The sequence below is a fragment of the Archocentrus centrarchus genome, chromosome 11 (assembly GCF_007364275.1).
Source record: "Archocentrus centrarchus isolate MPI-CPG fArcCen1 chromosome 11, fArcCen1, whole genome shotgun sequence".
Lineage (NCBI taxonomy): Eukaryota > Metazoa > Chordata > Actinopteri > Cichliformes > Cichlidae > Archocentrus > Archocentrus centrarchus.
In genome coordinates, this window is record NC_044356.1 from 31315831 (window position 1) to 31339297 (window position 23467).

General features: G+C 39.5%; 7 gene segments (V, D, J or C); 6 read left to right on the forward strand and 1 right to left on the reverse strand.

The window, feature by feature from the left end:
- Window positions 1-2107: 2107 nt before the first annotated feature.
- LOC115787724 (Ig kappa chain V region 3547-like) lies at window positions 2108-2587 on the forward strand. The segment is given in 2 exon segments: window positions 2108-2160; window positions 2268-2587. Coding segments are annotated over 2 exon segments (372 nt in total).
- Window positions 2588-4080: 1493 nt separating this feature from the next.
- LOC115787922 (Ig kappa chain V region GOM-like) lies at window positions 4081-5164 on the forward strand. The segment is given in 2 exon segments: window positions 4081-4166; window positions 4383-5164. Coding segments are annotated over 2 exon segments (360 nt in total).
- A 1463-nt stretch (window positions 5165-6627) lies between these two features.
- Window positions 6628-7113, forward strand: LOC115787725 (Ig kappa chain V region 3381-like). The segment is given in 2 exon segments: window positions 6628-6683; window positions 6791-7113. Coding segments are annotated over 2 exon segments (375 nt in total).
- A 5819-nt stretch (window positions 7114-12932) lies between these two features.
- On the reverse strand, window positions 12933-14831 carry LOC115787726 (Ig kappa-b4 chain C region-like). The segment is given in 2 exon segments: window positions 12933-13258; window positions 14765-14831. Coding segments are annotated over 2 exon segments (393 nt in total).
- Window positions 14832-16161: 1330 nt separating this feature from the next.
- LOC115787727 (Ig kappa chain V region 3381-like) lies at window positions 16162-16652 on the forward strand. The segment is given in 2 exon segments: window positions 16162-16213; window positions 16321-16652. Coding segments are annotated over 2 exon segments (384 nt in total).
- Window positions 16653-17563: 911 nt separating this feature from the next.
- On the forward strand, window positions 17564-18233 carry LOC115787923 (Ig kappa chain V region GOM-like). The segment is given in 2 exon segments: window positions 17564-17643; window positions 17860-18233. Coding segments are annotated over 2 exon segments (360 nt in total).
- Window positions 18234-20033: 1800 nt separating this feature from the next.
- Window positions 20034-20516, forward strand: LOC115787921 (Ig kappa chain V region 3381-like). The segment is given in 2 exon segments: window positions 20034-20086; window positions 20194-20516. Coding segments are annotated over 2 exon segments (375 nt in total).
- Window positions 20517-23467: the final 2951 nt, after the last annotated feature.

The window sequence follows — 23467 nt, forward strand, 5'->3', positions numbered from 1 at the left end:
CCGTGACAAACAAAATGATGTGCAAACCATGTGGGGCGACTATCTCGGGTAAAAACACCACAAATCTTACAACATCTGCAAACCAGTCACCCAGATCTCCATGCAGAGGTCAGCATTTTAATGTCATGCAGGGTAAAGTGTTTTTCCCAGTTTAGCGTTTGTGTTTAGAGAAAATCTCCACACCGCGGTGGATTAGCCTTTCCTAATCTTAGTCCTGAACACTGCCCTGTACCTGTCAGAGCGTCCTGCTGTAAAACGCTCGTATTATCTCAGTAAGGTGGTGTTAATGATCAGTTGTGTGGGAAGCAGGTGAAACGCTAATGTTATTAATAATATTCCATAACTTTTAATAAATGTGTAATTTTGTGTAAGTGTGTATAATGACTAATTCAAGGGAAGTGAAGAAAAAGCATCTACATTTTACTCCCTTTATATCGGCTGTAGATTTAGTCAACTATATTTTTACGATAATTTCATCGATTAAAACTAGACTAAAACTAAAACTATTCAGATGACTAATTTATGACTAAAACTAAATTACATTTTCATCAAAAGACTATGACTAAAACTAAATCTAAATTTGCTGTCAAAAATAACACTGGCCAGCACACTGATAGGTGATGACATAAACTGTTACCTGATGCTTCTGAGTTCTTCTTGAGTTGTAATTGTTGAGATTTTTTAAAAATGTCTTATTTCCAAGGTCAGTTCAATGTTAACTTCCTTCCTGAGTTTTGTCCTGCATTACTATGAAATACTGTCTCTACAAAATGAAATTGTATTCATTTATTTAGTCATTTAATGCAGAATACCTTAGTTGAAATCCAAATATAGAGCATTTTTTAATTTTCACAAAGTCATCCGCAGTAACTTTTATCTGCAGTTTGCATTTTTGCATCAAAGTTACACATTCATACACAATAACATGAACATTAAAATGACCTGTGATTACAGACTAAATTATTCCTTTTTCAGTATTTATTTAACTAATGTGATGTTCTTAATGTAAAGTAAAATACAATAAATGGCAATAAATATATGAAAGATATTAATTTGTCATTGTCAACGACTCTCTTGGGCTGACTCGCCCTTTCTCTCTCTCTCTCTCTCTCTCTTTCCTGTTGGTGTGAGTGTGTTTTTGTGTGAGTGTGTATTTGTGTGAGTGTGTTTTTGTGTTCCAGGGGTGGAGTGTGTCTGACGTCTCCGCCCTGCTGATCACACACCTGAAAAGAAAAGAACAAACTGCTGTCTAACCTGTTACAGAAACTTCCTGTTCTTAACCTGATTACTGTGCTCTGCACCTGTGTTCAGGTTACCACCCAGACTGACATCATCATTTAAAAATCTTGAACACATCAGCTGGATGAAAATAAGTGAACACATTATGATGAAGCTACAGAGTGAGGCTGTTAAAGAGTGGAGACTGAGAGCAGGAGTGGAAAACTGGGATCAGATTGAATCAGGTCAGGACTGGGAACATCGGTTTCTCCAGAGTGTGGGAGCCCTGAGTGGCCTCACAGGTCACAGAGCCCACCTTCCCCCAGTGGACTGTAGGGAGCCTCAGTGTGCTGCTCCAGCTGTAGAGGCCGTCCTTCTGATTTTCATGTGGATTGTGATATTTTTGTAAATGAAAGTTGAAAATCACAAATTAAAAAAATGTTTGCATGAGTGTAGATGAAGCCAAAGATGCAAGAACACAAGAAAATACACTGAAACTACACATTCATATGATTAAAGGTGTCTCTGTACAAAATATGAAGCATATTTATAATCAATAGTATTATAAATTATCAGTCGATCAAAGATAAAGCAAAAATATTTATTTAAAAAAGCAGACAAAAATATCCTTTAAGAAAGAACTCAGTGACAAGATGTATTTTTTTAAACATTTGAATTCTGATAAAAGTAAATGATTCACTGATAAACACCTTCATCATATTGATCCCTGTGTGAGTCAGTGAGAGCATTTCCATAGAGAGCCACTTTGCATCAGCAGCACCATGCTCCAGTGCTCTGGGAGACTTTATAGTCCTGAGAGTTGAACACTGGATGACTGACAGCTGTCCTTCATCACAACAGAAGCCACAGAAATCGTCCTCATCAAAAACATGACTTTGATCTGCGTCCTCATCTGGACTCTCCTCTGCTGCTGCTTCACAGGTAAAGTCCAGAGAATCAAACTCCTCTCCTCTATCAACATCTGTCCCTCTGAAATGAAGCTGACAAAACCATCAAGCTGCTTTATGTTTGTGTCTCTGTATCCTCAGAGTCCAGAGGACAATACACAGTGACTCAGCCTGGAGCAGTGAGCTCTGCTGTGGGAGGATCTGTGACCATCAACTGTAGGACCAGTCAGAATGTTCATAGCAACCGTTTAGCCTGGTACCAACAGAAAGATGGAGGAGTTCCTAAACTGCTCATTTATTCTACTAGCAGTCGAGCATCAGGGATTCCAGCTCGTTTTACAGGCAGTGGATCAAACTCTGACTTCACTCTGACCATCAGTGGAGTCCAGGCTGAAGATGCAGCAGTTTATTATTGCATGGGTGAATTCTATGTGAACAGTCAGTATTCGTTCACACAGTGAAAAACAGTCGTACAAAAACCTCCCTCAGTCAGACTGAACAGAAAGTGAACTGACTGCTGCAGCTGGAAGCTACTGCAGAGACTGATACAGTTCACTGAGGACACACACACACACACACACACACACACCACACACACACACACACACACACACACACATGAATGAACATTTATCAACACAAGTTAATTATTTTTAAAAAAATGACTGACTGTCAGAGATCATGTGCCTGTTAATTTTTTTGCTTTTTATGGATTGGCCAAAAAATTGAAACGAGCCACATGACATTGTATTAGAAAATGCTTAATCATGACCTTTGACCTCAGGTTCACAGTGGATAATCTTATAAATATGAAGACTCAGGTGAAGAGTAAAGATATTCATCCATGAGTTTGAGCAACATGCTGTAAGAAACACATTTTGCTCAAAGGTAAATGAAACACTTGAAGGTAATGGAACAATCTGTGTTTCTGAGCTGCTCAATTTCCATTGAATTATATGTTTCTATCTCTGTGCAGTCTTCAGTAAATCTTTGGCTCCGTTAATCAAAATGATAAATATCTGATCAGAGTCACACCATCAGCGTGAGCTCAGGGAAAGACCTCTGCAGCCTTCCTCTGATGAAGGAGGTGGAGGAGAATTTTATTGATCTGACACTGACGGCAGCAGCAGCAGAGAACGTTTTCATATTCAACACATTAGAAAACCTTTGGCTCACAACATCACATTGTTTAACTGAAGACAGACCAATCTTAAAATTACTTTCATTACTTTCATTTTAATTGCAGGAATGGACAAGAGTGTGATGGTAATCACCCAGTGTGTCACAGTTTATGAGAATCTGTGTGACTGACTTCAGCTTCACTCTACAACACACATCTCAGTTATAGCCAGCTAGACTATATAACACAAATCAGCATCACAGATCTTCATGATAAAAGTGACCCAAACCTAATCTATATTTCACAGCTGCAGCTAAATATGATTGTAAATATAAAGACTTTATAATCTGAAGGAAACCCAAAAATAGGATCATACAACAGAAAAACAGCACATTGGGCTCTATAGTAAACTTTCTGAACACATTTATAGAATTATTTTAATTATAAACTACAAAGCATAAGCAATCACACACTCTCTGAAAAATAAACACTGAACAAATGTAATTAGGCTGAAAGTTGAAGTTTGATCTTATAAACAGAGGTTGATGAAAACTTTGTGGAGGTGTGAAGACTTCAGCCAAATCACATGCTGTTCTTCAGCAGATGGAGTTGCATGAATATCAATTTAATATAAATGTTCTGGTGTGTTTGAAATATCTTTGCTTTGTTATTCAGTTTGAAGCGTAAGAACAAAAAAAGGATCCTGTTAATAAAAGTTACATGAAACAGGAGACACGATGAGGACAGCTGACTGACTCTGTGTGTTTGCATATGTGTCCTGCCTCTCTGCTCCCAGCTGTTAAGAGGCCAGTGTTGATCAGAGGCTGTCCAGGCCTTTCACAGCCACTCACACAGCAGCAGCAGCACAATGATGATGTCACTGACTCTCCTGCTGGCCACCCTGGGGCTCCTTGTTCAGGGTGAGACTCTCTGAGCGAAAACTTTGCTTCAGGATGCAGCCAGGTTCACCACAATGATGTTCTGCTCTGATGGAGAAACACTGAAACCAGCAGCATTGACCTTCTTCCATCTGTTCTCCATGTTAAAGAAATGATCCTCTTCTGTTTGGATGTTGATCATCTTTCTCCAAGCTGGATTGGTCTCAATAACTCTTCTCCTCTTTCTCATGTTTCCAGGTTCATCAGGAGAAATCATCCTGACTCAGACTCCTGAAGCTCAGTCTGTTGTTCCAGGACAGACTGTCTCTATCAGGTGTAAATCCAGCACACTGATAGGTGATGACATAAACTGGTACCTTCAGAAATCTGGAGAAGCTCCTAAACTTCTGATCGCTGATACTACAGCTCGTCAGTCTGGAGTTCCAGATCGTTTCAGGGCAACAGCAGTTCAGACCGACTTCACTCTGATCATCAGTGGAGTTCAGGCTGAAGATGCAGGAGTTTATTACTGTCAGCAGCACAACAGCTACCCGTTCACACAGTGAAAACCCGTCGTACAAAAACCTCAGACAGCTGGAGAGGAACTGATCTGACAGCTGCAGTCGCACAAAAAGCATCAAGTTATAATCTGTTTATTTCTAAATGCATACAAATATTTTTTCTACATTTAATGATTCTCATTCTATTGTTTTGTTGATTGTTTTACATATTTTTAAAAATATAAAACTTTTAACTTGATTTAAAAGCAAAAACTATCCGTCTGAAATGAGAGTAATATAAAGGTCAAAATCATTTTACATAATTTTTTTTCCTCTTACATCAAATTAGACCAATAATATTTTTATTTCAGTTTTATCTTTTTCATGCAGTTTATCAGTTTAACCCACTGACAACATTTTGTCCTGTTTTGCTTCTGGCTTCTTCTTGAGTTTTGATTATTGAGATTTTTAAATATTTGTTTTTATTTTCAAGGTCATTTCAATGTTAACTTCCTTCATGAGATTTGCCCTGCATTACTATGAAATACTGTCTCTACAAAATTAAATTATATTCATTTATTTAGTAATTTAATACAGAATAATTTAGTTTAAAATGAAATATAGAGCATGTTTAATTTTCACAAAATCATCAGCAGTAACTTTTATCTGCAGTTTGCACTTTTGCATCAAAGTTACACATTCATACACAATAACGATGAACATTAAAATGACCTGTGATTACAGACTAAAATATTCCTTTTTCAGTATTTATTTGACTAATGTGATCTTCTTAATGTAAAGTAAAATACAAATGTCAATAAATATATGAAAGATATTAATTTGTCATGGTCAACGACTCTCTTGGGCTGACTCGTCCCTTCTCTCTCTCTCCTGTTGGTGTGTGTGTGTTTTTGTGTGAGTGTGTGTTTGTGTGTGTGTGTGTTTTTGTGTTCCAGGGGTGGAGTGTGTCTGAGGTCTCCATCCTGCTGATCACACACCTGAAAAGAAAAGCACAAACTGCTGTCTAACCTGTTAAAGAAACTTCCTGTTCTTAACCTGATTACTGTGCTCTGCATGATTAGAAAGTCTGTCCATAAAAATTATGAAGAAGAAGAAGAAACAGCCTTTATTGTCCCACAGAGGGGAAATTTGTGTGTAACAGCAGCCGCAGTTCTTATAAATATACATATAATAATTTACACTATTAAGAAAAGAATATATATATATATATATATATATATATATATATATATATATAAACAAAAAACAAGATTAACCTTAATAATGATAATAATAATACTACTAATAATAACACTATATACAATGTACATGATGTGCCTGTGTGTTGAACCTTAACAGGCCAGACTATTTACAATATATTATATATTATCCTATGAACAGTATTGGTGACAAAGAGCAGCTCTGGTGGAGTTCAACACCCACAGGAAACAAGTCCAACTTATGCGGACCAAGTGCTCACTGTAGTTGTACAGGGTTGAACACACCTGAGTCAAATATAGAAGTCATTAGCAGGACTCTGGAGAACTTGACTGCATACTGAGGAAGTAATTCAGCCATTTGATTCAGGTGTGTTGCATCAGGGACAAATCTAAGACCTGCAGGACACCGGGCCACAAGGCCTGGAGTTGAATACCCCTGAATTAGAGCAACTAGAAGTGGAAGAAGTGGTCTCAAACCATTTCATCCCCTCACTGTAGGGGTCAAAGAAATCAAGTTTGTCCTTAATTTGTCACCTCTCCTCATCCTGAAGGGTTTGTGAGTTACATGAAGGATATGTTGTGAAAAATTCTCTCTAATAATAAACAGCATCATCATATTGATCCCTGTGTGAGTCAGTGAGAGCATTTCCATAGAGAGCCACTTTGCATCAGCAGCACCATGCTCCAGTGCTCTGGGAGACTTTATAGTCCTGAGAGTTGAACACTGGATGACTGACAGCTGTCCTTCATCACAACAGAAGCCACAGAAATCGTCCTCATCAAAAACATGACTTTGATCTGCGTCCTCATCTGGACTCTCCTCTGCTGCTGCTTCACAGGTAAAGTCCAGAGAATCAAACTCCTCTCCTCTATCAACATCTGTCCCTCTGAAATGAAGCTGACAAAACCATCAAGCTGCTTTATGTTCGTGTCTCTGTATCCTCAGAGTCCAGAGGACAGATCACAGTGACTCAGCCTGGAGCAGTGAGCTCTGCTGTGGGAGGATCTGTGACCATCAACTGTAGGACCAGTCAGGATGTTCATAACAACAACTATTTTTACTGGTACCAACAGAAAGATGGAGGAGTTCCTAAACTGCTCATTTATTATGCTAGCAATCGATATTCAGGGATTCCAGCTCGTTTTACAGGCAGTGGATCAAACTCTGACTTCACTCTGACCATCAGTGGAGTCCAGGCTGAAGATGCAGCAGTTTATTACTGTCAGAGTTTGCACTATCCTAACAGTCAGTGGGTGTTCACACAGTGAAAAACAGTCGTTCAAAAACCTCCCTCAGTCAGACTGAACAGAAAGTGAACTGACTGCTGCAGCTGGAAGCTACTGCAGAGACTGATACAGTTCACTGAGGACACACACACACACACACACACACACACACACACACGTGTTATTAAAAGTTAAACTCACACACATAGAACAGAGACACAATTGAAGACAAACAAAAAGAAAATAACTGAACACATGACATTTTATTACAATTCATCAATTTATTCAGAATAAAACAGGAAAAGTAGGAAGTATTTTCAACTTCCTGCTCCTGCATCACTGAACTTTGGATCAGCAGAAGAAAATGGATGATAGAACTTTCCCCACTGTTACAGGCTTTGAAAACTTTAAGTATAAAATTTACTGCGACGATTAAACTAAAGTGTGAGACTTTTTTAGTGTCTCATTTTTAAAAAGACACACATGCACATGATTTTTTTATTTTTATTTTTTTTTTACAATAAATACATAAAGAGGAGCCAAAGTGGAACAGTTATGGAGAAAACTTCATCATGACCTTTGACCTCTGTCACTGGGGTAAAGGACGGTGAACCCAACCTGCTCTCTGGCAGGTTTTATCAAATAGACTCTGAGTGTCTCTCTGACTCCTCCCCTCCTGCTGCACCTGAACCACCTGTCTGACACACGGATTCATTTCCTCCTTCATAAAGTGGCTGTCAGAGCGTCAGAGGAGCGAATTCATCTGCAGACGTTTGTGTTTCTACAAGCACTGAAATCCCAGTTAGATGTTAGTTTGTTATTTTTGTACGTAACATGAAGCTTTACAGTCGTTCACTCGTCAACAGGCTGTAAGGACGGAGACGGCGATGATGTCATGGATTTATAATGAGCGCAGCTGCAGCTCTGAAACATTTACTGTAGTTACTGCAGCATCACTGTTACATCACACTGATCTGTATGAAGCTTTAGACACAGAACACAGTGATCAATGATCGATCATTGGTCGTGTTGTAAAAGCTCACTGATGGAAAAATGTCGGGATCTGGGAGATGATGTGAACGTTTGAGTGAAGATGAGTTCCCACCACCATGTAGCATAAAGACTAGTTCTTACATAACGCTTTTCTACTCAGTCAGAGCACTCAAAGCGCTTATACAACACATTTTACATTTACCCATGCACACCCATTCATACAAGCACTTCCATATTAACTAAGCTAAGTGCTTTAATTATCTAACATTCACACACATTCACACTCCGACAGTTGCGTCGAAGAGCAACTTGGGGTTAAGCATCTTGCCCAAGGATACATTGGCATGTAGCCTGGAGTAGCCAGGAATCAAACCCCTGACCTTCTGATCAGTAGGTGACCTGCTCTACCTACTGAGCTACAGCTACAGCATCAGTCTGATAATAAGTGCGTCATGGCCTTGGACACAACCTGCAAAGAAATTTGTTTTCTCATCTTTGCACACTTTGTCTTATACTAAAAAATTACAATTACATACCAAAGAGGTACCGTATTTTGAGGACCATAAGGCGCACCGGGTTATAAGGAGCATGACAAAACATTATGTAGAGCGAAACAAAAGCGTCAGGTAAGTCGAACTTTATTCAACTCATTCACAATAACTCAGAATATTGTTCAGTTGTAACAAATACAGAAAAATACCCTCACATTTTAAATCATTCATCTTCCACAAATCCATCAAATTCCTCATCTTCAGTGTCTGAGTTGAACAGCTGGGAGATTTCGGCATCAAGCATGCCGGGTTCCCTCTCGTCATTATCCGAGTCAGTCTCGTTGTTGTTACTGTTTTGTTTTGGTTGCGGCACACAGCAACCATTTAATTGTTAATAAAAGGGCAACTTTGTATGATCTGTAGTGAGAGTAGAGAGCAGGTGGAAGAGAGACTGGAGAGGTGCAGGCAGGGGTGAAAGTAAGCCGGTACAGTCCGGTACTGCGTACCACTAAAAGATTCTGTGCCGGTACACAGTACCTGGAAGAGGGGGAGGCTGCCTGCTGTGAAGCTGTCATTCAGAACTAGTCACGGCTGCACTTTAGGTCAGAATAGATCAGCTAGCAATAAGCAGTCTAAAACACAACTTAATCAGTTAATAAATAGCTCTTTTTTCTCATTTCAAATTGTTTCTGAACTGTTCATGCTGTGCTGGAGCCTCAAATCTCTAGTTTCTCTCCCCTCGGAGCTACGCTTTCATCAACAGCCAGCCTTTAAACCCTTCACTCATACGTTTAGCCTGTTTACTGGCCACGTTATGTAGTTATATATCGCAGGCTAGACCCTCACATTTTGATTGACAGCTCATTCAGCCAATCATCTAATTGGCCATACCAAAATCACCTGGAATATATATGACATATATATGAGAGATTAGATTAAACTTTATTAATCCCTTTGGGAGGGTTCTGTCAGGGAAATTAAAGTTCCAGTAGCACTTTTTACATTATAGTCACACAAGCAGAGATGTAGTTGGAAATACTGTCAGTCGGAAATACACAAAAATATACAAGCAAAAGAATCAATAGATTAATAATCAGCAAAGATACAAAAAGACAAAGAAGATATAAGATGTCTGACAGCTGAGGTGATAATTGCACATTGATATTATCCATTGTCCAGTACTGCTTCACGTTACATGGTCTGCTTCTCTGTTTAAACCACAGCATCATCCTGGTGTAGGAGACTGAAAGTTTTTGTGCCCCCACAGGTGAAGACATTTTAGGATTCAGTAAGATTGGGTACTCCAGCGTCCACGCAGGAAATTTTGGGAAAAGTCTCAGCAAACATTATTTTAAAGGTTTCTCTCTGCTCTCAAAAGGAAGTTTGAAACACACGTATTGTTCATATTTCCAAGATGATAAGGAATCTTAATGCATTTCAAATGTATGTCAGCGTCTCAGGCTGTGTATCTGCGGGAAAATGCACACAGATGTTTTGATAAAGGCTTTTATTTTTACATTCATGGATGAAAAAATCCAACTATTTCATTTCTTTCACTGAGTGCATCACTCAACAGTTGACTTCTTTAGGATGATATTCTTATATATTCATTGTTTGTGCAGTGATGTGGCCTCTGAACAGCGACTCTGATGTTTCTGGATGTTGTAGCAGTGCTTGAAGAGCACAGCAGTAGCAGGGAGGCTTCCACACTTTGAACTCTGTCTTTATCTTTCTCAGCAAATCTTCTTCAGTGCATTAAAGCCTTCTTCACTTTCTGTAAAGTCCCCGCTTTGACATGTTTACTGACAGAATTGTTCATACAAATTTCACGTGAAGTTCATCAGAGTGGACAAATGCTAACCTGCACACATCAGTTTAGGGAGACAGGGACCCTGCAACACATAGATTGGACAGCACAGTCCTAACAGGCTGAGGCCAGAGCCTCTTGTAAAAAACACAATTAAAGCCTGCTGTGTGCACTCATTTTGTTATTATATCTACAACAAACACCAAGGATTTATTGCACTCTGAGCAACACTCTTTTCTCAGTTACACCTGAACTAAGCATTTAATGTATCTGTGACATGAAGGGAAATAATCAGTACTTTGGATGTTTTAGGGGTAAACAGCGTTAGCTGAATAGTTTGTTTTTCAGAGACACTCATTATGTTTCAGCAACTGTGAGCACAGAGACAGAACTTCAGAAATTCAGACTTTTGAGTCAGTGCAGCTTATTAAAGTTATTGGGTCAATTTAATGTTTACTCCAAGATAAACTCCGAGATAAAAACCTACCTTAATTAAAAATCACGTTAGTAGGTACCTGGGAGTCACACTGACTGATAACTCGTCTCAACTACATAATGCCAATTATGGAAAGCTTCTATCACAGATTAAAAAAGATTTGGAAAGATGGCAAATTCTCCCTCTGTCTCTAGTGGGCAGGGTGGAAACGATCAGGATGAATGTGTTGCCACAATTACTTTTTCTCTTTGGCTCCCTCCCGGTTGTAGTCCCTAACACCACCTTTAAACTGCTGGACAGGCTCATATCTAGATTCATCTGGCAAAATAAACGCCCGAGAGTGAGACTTAATATTCTTTGTTCGTCTACAGTCTTAGGTGGCCTAGCCCTCCCACATTTTAAGAGCTATTATTGGGCGGCGCAGCTTAGGGCTCTGGTTTCCTGGATTAGGCTGGATACAGATACAAAATGGTTACAGGTGGAGCAAGGCTCTGTAGCAAATATATCCATAGCAGATTTACCCTTTTTAAATAGAAAACAATGGCAGAAACTAAAAATACAAAATGAATGGATAATGTTTACTCTAGGGGTGTGGGAAAAGGTTAGGAAGAAATTAGGGTTGCCACTTTCTTTATCTCGAGCATCTAGAATAACTGGCTTAATTGATTTTGCACCTATCAAATTTGATGGGGGATTTGGTAAATGGGCAGACAAAGGCCTGATTAAAATAAATCAATCATCTGCAGAGACAACATTAAAATCATTTTCCCAGCTTCAAGCCGAATACAATATTGTTAATAGTGACCTCTTCAGATTCTTCCAAATAAGGCATTATCTCCAAAACCACGAGGAACTAGACACAGTAAAAGAAAGGACGACAGATTTTGAGCAATTTTGGATTGATGCAGTAGAGGAGAAAAAAGACTTTAAAAAGATTATTTCAGTTCTGTATGAGAAATTATGCATTAATCAAGATGAGAGAACTCTTGATGTAAAGAATAAATGGGAACTGGAACTTAATGTTTTAATCAATGATGCTGACTGGGAAGATTCTTGGAGTAAATGGCATAAATGTCTTAATAGGCCAAACTGGAGAGAGTTTAGCTGGAAACTGAGAATGAGATTCTTTAAAACCCCAATTGTAATAGCCAGTTATGATAATAATGCAACTGCCTTCTGCTGGCGGAAGTGTGGACAGATAGGAGACTTCTCCCACATATTTTGGGAGTGCCCCATGATAAAACTCTACTGGGAGGGAGTGAAAGAAGAAATAGGGGAAATATTAAACCTCAATACAGCCATGGAAGTCTACCGTATAGTTCTGGATGATAAAAACCTTGCTGCTGGAGATAGCGATACCATATATATGTTACAAGCCCTTGTGTTAATTGCTCATAAGGTTATTACTGCAAACTGGCTTAGACCACATCCACCGACTGTGGAACAATGATTCAGAGGTTAAACACTGTCAACTTAATGGAGGACATAACAGCAACTCTGAGACTACGGAAGGACACTTATATGAGAAGATGGTCTTCAGTTATTTCCTACCTGGAACAGAGGACTTGAACTTTTGTGATATTGGATTTAAAAAAAAATCTTTGTAAAAGCTGTTTCTCTGAAAATGTTGCAATGTTGATATGTGTGTGGACCATGTCAAGGATTTGTTCTAATAAAAGTTCCAAAAAAAAAAAATCACGTTAGTAAAAGATATTTTTTAAGGTTAGTAGATACACACACACACACACACACACACACACACACCTTCATGGAAATTTAAATAAACAGAAATAACTGGTACAATCATCCTTTAATTTTTTCATCTTTTCTCTGAATGCTCATCTTCTTAATGCTCCTTTCAGCCTGTGTTATGTTGTTCAACCAGTGTAACATAAAGACTTCATGTTGGACTAAACGCTTGTAAATATATTCATCAGGTGTGTGCAGATTTGTAAATTCTGAGTAAAGTTAAATGCCTGATTCAAATTTACTTTGCAAAACATCTTTATTATCTGAAAACACAAATGTTGTTGTTGTGAGAAAGAAACTGTTTTAGTCTTTATTTGTTATAATAGAAGATAGACAGTTACAGAGTGCAGACTGAGCAGTAAAAACAACATCAGACTGAGGCAGGTCAGGACTGGGAACACTGGTCTCTCCTGAGTGGCTCTGAGACCAGAGTCTGGCAGCCCTGGGTGGCCTCACAGGTCACAGAGCCCACCTTCCCCCACCGATCTGCAGGGAGCCTCAGGGTGCTGCTCCAGCTGTAGAGGCCGTCCTTGTGCAGCACCACAGGGCTCCTGCTCTCCTCCCAGCTGATGCTGCCGCTGCCGTCCACCTTCCAGGACAGCCTCCAGTCTGAGGGGAAGCCCTTGTTGGCCAGACATGTGATTGTGGCATTGCCCTGCTGCAGCTCCTCACTGGAGGGGGGCAGCACTGTCAGGATGGGACGAGTATCACCTAGGAGACACCAATCAGCTTAGAGCACAGGAACCACAACTTGATGTTCTCCTTGAAGAAGTTTCTGCCAGATGTTTTTCTGCTCCATCACTCACTCACTCACACATTGTTTCACTTCCTTTAAGAAAGCTCTCATGCACATCAGCACAGAGAGAATCATCACAGTTTGACCTGAAATATGTTCAAACTAGCAAAATGTACAAAAACAAGTTTAAAATCATCAAACTCATACATGACCTCACATCACTGTTCAGTGGAAACAAGTATAGAAAATATATTCAGCAATATGAAATGTTGTTCATGTGTATCTAAGTTCACATAAATTTAAACAAAATTTTAAAAAATATTTGAGAGACTAAAAATATTATCTTATCTTTGTATTTTCTACAAATAAAGATTATTTTTATCAAGATTAAATTTTAATTTGACCAAAATTCAGACAAAATGTTTTGACAGAGCTGATCTGAATTACCCTCCATGACAAAAGAGCATGATGAAAAATATCAGCAACAATTTGTTTGTGAAATTATGTTTCTCTCATTCACAAGTCAGAAAAGAAATATATAAATTAATAAAATGAAACAATTTGATAGGAAAACAGAATAAACTTCTAACTTGATGTCTGCTTCCTCTGCAGACTGCACAGAGACACGGCTCTCTGACTCTGACTGACTGAACTAAACCTGCAAACCCTCAAGATTCAGCCATTAAAATCATAAATAAAAAATTTAATCTCTGGATTATTCTAATGTTTCAAAATAATTAAAATCTATTTCTAATATCCATTTCTAATCCAGATTGTTTCATTGGGAATGCAGTACATATTCTTAAATTTACAAAAATTATACTTATGTTTTTTGCTATTACCAGCAGACAAGTAAAATATAATTAAGATAAAAAAAAAATACTTAAATAAAACACTTTTAAATGTGACTTACTTCCAACTTCCAGTCTGGTTCCTCCACCAAACGTCCACCACAGTGATACAAACTCATTGAGCCGCCGTACAAAAACCTCTGACTGCACAGAGACACGGCTCTCTGACTCTGAGACAAACAAACTCACCAGAATAACTTACTAAGTTACTAAGGTTATATACACGATCAGGCATGATATTATGACCATGTGCCAAATATTGTGTTGGTCCTCCTTTGCTGCCAAAGCAGCCCTGACCCTGAAGGTGTGCTGTGGTATCTACACCAAGATCTTAGCAACAGATCCTTTAAGTCCTGGAAGTTGCGAGATTTCCAGCACATCCCACAGACGGATGATTGGATCGAGATCTGGGGAATTTGGAGGCCGAGTCAACACCTCAAACTTGTTGTTCTGTTCCTCAAACCATTTTTTGCTTTGTGGCAGGAAACATTATCCTGCTGAAAGAGACCACAGCCATGAGGGAATACAGTTTCCATCAAAGGGTGAACATGGTCTACAACCATGCTTAGGTAGGTGGTACGTGTCAAAGTAACATCCATGTAGATCATCACACTGCCTCTGCCAGCTTACCTTCTTCCCACAGTGCATCCTGATGCCAGGTGTTCCCCAGGTAAGCGACACACACATACCTGGCCATCAATGTGATATGAACAAAAACGTGATTCTTCAGATCCAGCCACCTTCTTCCATTGCTCTGTGGTCCAGTTCTGATGCTCACAGGCTCATTGTTGGTGCTTTCAGTGGATGATGGGGTCAGCATGGGTACCCTGCTGCTCTGTGGTCATGCAGCCCTATACACAACAAACTGTGATGCACTTTGTATTCTGACATCTTTCTGTCAGATGTAGGATTAACTTCTTATGCAGTCTGAGCTGCAGTAGCTCATCTGTTGGATTGGAGCACACACGCCAGCCTTTGCTCTTGGATCAGTGAGCCTTGGCCGCCCATGACCCTGTCGCTGGTTCAGCACTGTTCCTTAGACCACCTCTGATAGATACTGACCACTGCAGACCAGGAACACCCCACAAGAGCTGCAGGTTTGGAGATGCTCTGATCCAGTCATCAAGCCATCACAATCTGGTCCGTGTCAAGTTGCTCAAATCCTTACACACACGTGGACAGTCTTAGGTGCAACTTGGCAGTGTCGGATGGACTGAAACATGATGTCCCAGAGGAATTCTATTGGATTTAGGTCACGCAAGCATGGGAGCAGTCAGTGGTATCAATTTTGGAAAGGAAGGCAGTTTGGTATGAATTTAAATCTGTTTTTAATCCATTACAACCAGTTTATACATCATGAGACAAATTAGACAAATTATTTCTGATTCAGGGGGAGGGCAGCACGGTGGCGCAGTGGATAGCACTGCTGCCTCACAGTCAGAACACCATCTAGAAGGCCTGGGTTTGATTCCTCCTTGGCCCAGACTTCTCCCTCTCTCTCTCTGTGTGGAGTTTGCATGTTCTCCCCGTGCTTGCGCGGTTTTCCTCCTGGTGCTCTGATTTCCTCCCACACTCCAAAGACATGCAGTTACTGGGGTTAGGTTAATTGGCTGCTCTAAATTGCCCATAGGTGTGAATGAGAGCATGAATGTGAGTGTGAAAGGTTTTCTGTCTCTCTGTGTTGGCCCTGTGACAGGCTGGCGACCTGTTCAGGGTGTACCCTGCCTCTCATCCTATGACAGCTGGAATAGGCTCCAGCCCCCCCGCGACCCTGAACAGGATAAGAGGAAGCGAATGGATGGATGGATATTTCTGATTGAAATGACGCCTGTTAATTCACACTGTGATAACTGTACATGGACCCCTGTGTGAGTCAGTGAGAGCATTTCCATAGAGAGCCACTTTGCATCAGCAGCACCATGCTCCAGTGCTCTGGGAGACTTTATAGTCCTGAGAGTTGAACACTGGATGACTGACAGCTGTCCTTCATCACAACAGAAGCCACAGAAATCGTCCTCATCAAAAACATGACTTTGATCTGCGTCCTCATCTGGACTCTCCTCTGCTGTTGCTTCACAGGTAAAGTCCAGAGAATCAAACTCCTCTCCTCTATCAACATCTGTCCCTCTGAAATGAAGCTGACAAAACCATCAAGCTGCTTTATGTTTGTGTCTCTGTATCCTCAGAGTCCAGAGGACAGATCACAGTGACTCAGCCTGGAGCAGTGAGCTCTGCTGTGGGAGGATCTGTGACCATCAACTGTAGGACCAGTCAGAATGTTTATGCATCTGGCAGCTCTCACTATTTAGCCTGGTACCAACAGAAAGATGGAGGAGTTCCTAAACTTTTAATAAAGTATGGTAATCAGCGATATTCAGGGATTCCAGCTCGTTTTACAGGCAGTGGATCAAACTCTGACTTCACTCTGACCATCAGTGGAGTCCAGGCTGAAGATGCAGCAGTTTATTACTGTAAGAGTTTGCACATTCCTAACAGTCAGTGGGTGTTCACACAGTGAAAAACAGTCGTACAAAAACCTCCCTCAGTCAGACTGAACAGAAACTGAACTGACTGCTGCAGCTGGAAGCTACTGCAGAGACTGATACAGTTCACTGAGGACACACACACACACACACACACAGAGGTCATTTTTAGTCAGTATGTATCTGAATACTTTGTCCATTGCAGCTTCACAACATCCATTCAGTATCATTATAAGCTCAGACAAAGTGTGAGTGTAACAGTTAATAATCTTTATAACCTTTGACCTCAACCTTTAATTCTTCACATACATTGTAAGAGCATCAATTCCCATGTTATGTAAAGACAACAATCATAAGATAAGATATAAAAATGAATAAAAGGTAAAAATATAAAGTCCTAGACACTGATATTTACATGAATGCATGTTATTGCAGTTTTGTTAATGAGTTTATGGTTCAGTGCAACTCAAACAGAACAGAATAGAATAATTTACATTTTACATAACATCCAGTTTGGAGCTCAGAGCTGAGCAGATGGAAAGCTTGTGGACTAAAACTCTTCTTCAGCCTTTCAGTCTCAGTCCTCAGGCAGCAGTAATGCCAACCTGATGGGAGCAGGGAGTGTCTGGACTGTTTAAGGATCTTCTTAGCTCTGAACCTGCAATGCTTGATGTAAATGTCCTGCAGGTTGTGGAGGGAAGTTCAGTATGTGTATTAAATGTAGTAGAATAACATGAATAAACTGACATTCTTTTACTGGTGAAAATCAATATTTTTCTCCACTGGATGTCATGAATGATTAAATTGTGTGCTCACTGTTCACTGCATGTTATACTGAGGACAGCTGCAGCTGACTGACTCTGTGTGTTTGCATATGTGTCCTGCCTCTCTGCTCCCAGCTGTTAAGAGGCCAGTGTTGATCAGAGGCTGTCCAGGCCTTTCACAGCCACTCACACAGCAGCAGCAGCAGCACAATGATGATGTCACTGACTCTCCTGCTGGCCACCCTGGGGCTCCTTGTTCAGGGTGAGAATCTCTGAGAGAAAACTTTGCTTCGGGATGCAGCCAGGTTCACCACAATGATGTTCTGCTCTGATGGAGAAACACTGAAACCAGCAGCATTGACCTTCTTCCATCTGTTCTCCATGTTAAAGAAATGATCCTCTTCTCTTTGGATGTTGATCATCTTTCTCCAAGCTGGATTGGTCTCAATAACTCTTCTCCTCTTTCTCATGTTTCCAGGTTCATCAGGAGAAATCATCCTGACTCAGACTCCTGAAGCTCAGTCTGTTGTTCCAGGACAGACTGTCTCTATCAGGTGTAAATCCAGCACACTGATAGGTGATGACATAAACTGGTACCTTCAGAAATCTGGAGAAGCTCCTAAACTTCTGATCTATGATACTACAATCCGTCAGTCTGGAGTTCCAGATCGTTTCAGGGCAACAGCAGTTCAGACCGACTTCACTCTGACCATCAGTGGAGTTCAGGCTGAAGATGCAGGAGTTTATTACTGTCAGCAGCACAACAGCTACCCGTTCACACAGTGAAAACCCGTCGTACAAAAACCTCAGACAGCTGGAGAGGAACTGATCTGACAGCTGCAGTCGCACAAAAAGCATCAAGTTATAATCTGTTTATTTCTAAATGCATACAAATATTTTTTTCTACATTTAATGATACTCATTCTATTGTTTTGTTGATTGTTTTACATATTTTTAAAAATATAAAACTTTTAACTTGATTTAAAAGCAAAAACTATCCGTCTGAAATTAGAGTAATATAAAGGTCAAAATCATTTTACATAATTTTTTTCCTCTTACATCAAATTAGACCAATAATATTTTTATTTCAGTTTTATCTTTTTCATGCAGTTTATCAGTTTAACCCACTGACAACATTTTGTCCTGTTTTGCTTCTGGCTTCTTCTTGAGTTTTGATTGTTGAGATTTTTAAATATTTGTTTTTATTTTCAAGGTCAGTTCAATGTTAACTTCCTTCATGAGATTTGCCCTGCATTACTATGAAATACTGTCTCTACAAAATTAAATTATATTATTTTATTTAGTAATTTAATACAGAATAATTTAGTTTAAATCCAAATATAGAGCATTTTTAATTTTCACAAAGTCATCAGCAGTAACTTTTATCTGCAGTTTGCATTTTTGCATCAAAGTTACACATTCATACACAATAACATGAACATTAAAATGACCTGTGATTACAGACTAAAATATTCCTTTTTCAGTATTTATTTAACTAATGTGATGTTCTTAATGTAAAGTAAAATACAATAAATATTAATAAATATATGAAAGATATTAATTTGACAGGGTCAATGACTCTCTTGGGCTGACTCGTCCTTCTCTCTCTCTCTCTCTCTCTCCTGTTGTTGTGAGTGTGTTTTTGTGTGAGTGTGTGTTTGTGTGAGTGTGTTTTTGTGTTCCAGTAGTGGAGTGTGTCTGAGGTCTCCATCCTGCTGATCACACACTTGAAGGAAAAGAACAAACTGCTGTCTAACCTGTTACAGAAACTTCCTGTTCTTAACCTGATTACTGTGCTCTGCACCTGTGTTCAGGTTACCACCCAGAATGACATCATCATTTAAAAATCTTGAACACATCAGCTGGATGAAAGTAAGTGAACACATTATGATGAAGCTACAGAGTGAGGCTGTTAAAGAGTGGAGACTGAGAGCAGGAGTGGAAAACTGGGATCAGATTGAATCAGGTCAGGACTGGGAACATCGGTTTCTCCAGAGTGTGGGAGCCCTGAGTGGCTTCACAGGTCACAGAGCCCACCTTCCCCCAGTGGTCTGTAGGGAGCCTCAGTGTGCTGCTCCAGCTGTAGAGGCCGTCCTTCTGATTTTCATGTGGATTGTGATATTTTTCTAAATGAAAGTTGAAAATTCACATTTAAAAAAATGTTTGTATGAGTGTAGATGAAGCCAAAGATGCAAGAACAAGAAAATACACTGAAACTACACATTCATATGCTTAAAGCTGTCTCTGTACATAATATGAAACCTATTTACAATCAATTATCTCATAAATTATCAGTTGATCAAAGAAAAGCAAAATATTTATTAAGAAATGCAAATGAAATTATTCATTCAGAAAGAACTCAACAAAATGTATTTTGAACATTTGAATTCTGATGAAAATGAATGATTCAGTTACCTTAGTTTTTTTTTTAAAGTAGATTCAATTTATCCTGGTTTACAGTGTTGATAAACAGCATCATCATATTGATCCCTGTGTGAGTCAGTGAGAGCATTTCCATAGAGAGCCACTTTGCATCAGCAGCACCATGCTCCAGTGCTCTGGGAGACTTTATAGTCCTGAGAGTTGAACACTGGATGACTGACAGCTGTCCTTCATCACAACAGAAGCCACAGAAATCGTCCTCATCAAAAACATGACTTTGATCTGCGTCCTCATCTGGACTCTCCTCTGCTGCTGCTTCACAGGTAAAGTCCAGAGAATCAAACTCCTCTCCTCTATCAACATCTGTCCCTCTGAAATGAAGCTGACAAAACCATCAAGCTGCTTTATGTTTGTGTCTCTGTATCCTCAGAGTCCAGAGGACAATACACAGTGACTCAGCCTGGAGCAGTGAGCTCTGCTGTGGGAGGATCTGTGACCATCAACTGTAGGACCAGTCAGAATGTTCATAACTCCAACTTTTTAGCCTGGTACCAACAGAAAGATGGAGGAGTTCCTAAACTGCTCATTTACCATGTTAGCACTCGAGCATCAGGGATTCCAGCTCGTTTTACAGGCAGTGGATCAAACTCTGACTTCACTCTGACCATCAGTGGAGTCCAGGCTGAAGATGCAGCAGTTTATTACTGTCAGAGTTGGCACTATCCTAACAGTCAGTGGGTGTGCACACAGTGAAAAACAGTCGTACAAAAACCTCCCTCAGTCAGACTGAACAGAAAGTGAACTGACTGCTGCAGCTGGAAGCTACTGCAGAGACTGATACAGTTCACTGAGGACACACACACACACACACACACACACACACACACACACATTTTGTGAACACTAAACCCTCCACCAGGTAGTTTAAGCATGACTACACTTAGGTTTGCTTTATGAATGAACTCAAAGTTGGTTCCAGGCTAAAAATTGTTGAACAGTTAAATGACTTAGAGGCAGAAATTTTCTTTCTACAGGACACACACACTCACCTCTCCACGTTCGCCCACATGTACAACAACTCCAAACAGAGGAGTCGTCAAATTGATTGCTAGAAAGATAAAGTTCAACACTTAGAACATAAAGGATAAGTGGAAGAGACTGGATGGATGGATGGATGGATGGATGGTTGGATGGATGAAAGGATGGATGGATGGATGGATGGATGGATGGATGGATGGATGGATGGATGGATGGATGGATGGATGGATGGATGGATGGATAGATGAATGGATGGATGGATGGATAGATGAATGGATGGATGGATGGATGGATGGATGGATGGATGGGAGATGTAATACATTACATATCATTACATAAAAAGCAAGATTTCATTAATTATTTCAAAAAGGAGTGGACAACACATATTGCCATGTGTTTTTGTGAAGGCAGTAATGTGGGGAAATTAGAGGTCATCCAGGCCTTTATGTCTTTAAGATGTGTGCCATCTGGCTTCATGGATAGATAAAGCTGGGTATCATCTGCATAACAATGAAAATGTATGCAATGCTTTCTAATAATACTGCCTTAGGGAAGCATGTATAATGTAAATAAAACTGTGAGGATGTAAAACTACTGATGAGATGTAGATATATATAATAGACAGTCCAGAGAAGTTTTCAGCTTTTCATATGAGTTCATTATTAGAAAATAAAACTCAGGGTTTTATTGTGGTTCACATACTTTTTAAATTAACTGACTTTAAATACCAGATCAGTCTAAATGAAAACAAATTAATTCCAATAAAATAAAGTTAGAAAGGTATTTACTGTGGATAAAATGTCAAATTAATCAAATTAAATGCTAAAAAAATGACATTTATGCGATTTTGACTGCTGTTAAATATTAAAACAGGTCAAGTTTGACCCAAACACCTGTTTATGATTACCATGTGATCATATGTAATATGAAAAAAAAATCAGGCAGTCTGACCCTGTGACAGACTCATTTTATTAATGTATATAAATGTATACTGAAACAGTTATATATTACCCACTGATTCAGATGATTCTTTTGAACATGATGTTATTACAGTGAGGAAAATGTGATGGTGGTAATTCTCCTGACAGACAGCAGGGGGCAGACTGCGGACCCTATTTTTCTTTAGGAAGATTTTTATGAAGAGATGGATCGAAACATGATGTCTCAGAGGAGCTCTATTGGATTTTGGTCAGGCAAGCATGGGGGCAGTCAGTGGTATCAATTTTGGAAAAGAATGCAGTTTGGTATGAAAATGATTTAAATCTGTTTTTAATCCACTACACCAGTTTGTACACCACAATACAAATTAGAGAAATTATTTCTGATGTAAACTGTAAACTGTCATTAAGCACACTAAACTTTCCAAAGTACCCCTTTAACCACTTGTCATCAGTGCTGTACACTCAAACAAAGGGATTCAGATGCAGTCATGGAGGAGCGTGGAGTTCAAATTCACAGTAAACTTTATTTACAGGTGACTCAAAAGAACTGACATAAAAATCAGCAGCCAGTCTAACCGCGAAATTTGAGCTTCTTAGTTTGCAAAGTGTGAACACGATTGATGAGAACCAAACCTATGCCAAACTAAACAGAGTCACTCATAAATATAAATGTACATTTATAAAAGGGCTACCACTGAATGCATGAATAACTCTGAAGCTGACTAATACTCCCAGACTGGTGGGGTGAGGAGGCATGGGGGAGAAGAGAGATCCTCGGGTCGGTTCTGACGAAAAATGGAGAAGGGGATTATTTTGTGTTTGTCACTCTGAGGTGAGAGCGGTGTGGGGGAAGGCAGACTGGCTCAAACTAGTGATGACGGTGCGACTCTGAAGCTTCGATATGGAACAAACAGCCCAACCCCAGCCCCTCCACAAAAGCAGGGACACAGCAGCACTGACATCACACCACTAGTCAATATGTATCTGATTACTTCATCCATTGCAGCTTCACAACATCCATTCAATATAATCTTTGTATCGACAGACAAGCTGTGAGAATGTGTGACAATCAATCCACTTCATGACCTTTGACCTTACCTCGTGCTTCTTCACAGACATCTTAAGTACATCCAGTTTGTGAAGACAAGAATCAATCACAAGAATTTTAAAGTTTCGGCCTGTAGATCCCAGAAAGTCCCATGTAAGAGTATGTAGATGTATTAGATGTAGTAAATTAACATGTGTTTACTGGTGGAAATCAAATGATGTCATGAATGATTTGATTATTCAGTGTTTGTTGAGGGTCAAACAGCATGACATGTTCAGAGGCCAGTGCTGATCAGAGGCTCTTCAGGCCTTTCAGAGCCAATCACACACCAGCAGCACAATGATGATGTCACTGACTCTATCAGCTCTCGGCTGTAGTCAACAACATATCATTAAACATTTGATTTCTCAGTATGAAATTTTATATGTTACAATACTTACTTTTGCTCATGCTGTGTTTTTTCTTTGTTTTGTTTAAATATGTAAAATATTCTTTATTTTAAATTTCAGTCTCCTTTATGTTACATTTGTTGGCTGATGTAATATTTTTACATGTCTGTTGATTTCAAAGTTGTTTCAATGTTACCTTCATTCATGACTTTTGACCTGCATTACTGCTGCCTGCTGTGCATCTGTACAAAGTCTGATGTATTCATTTATGGATGGATCATACATAAT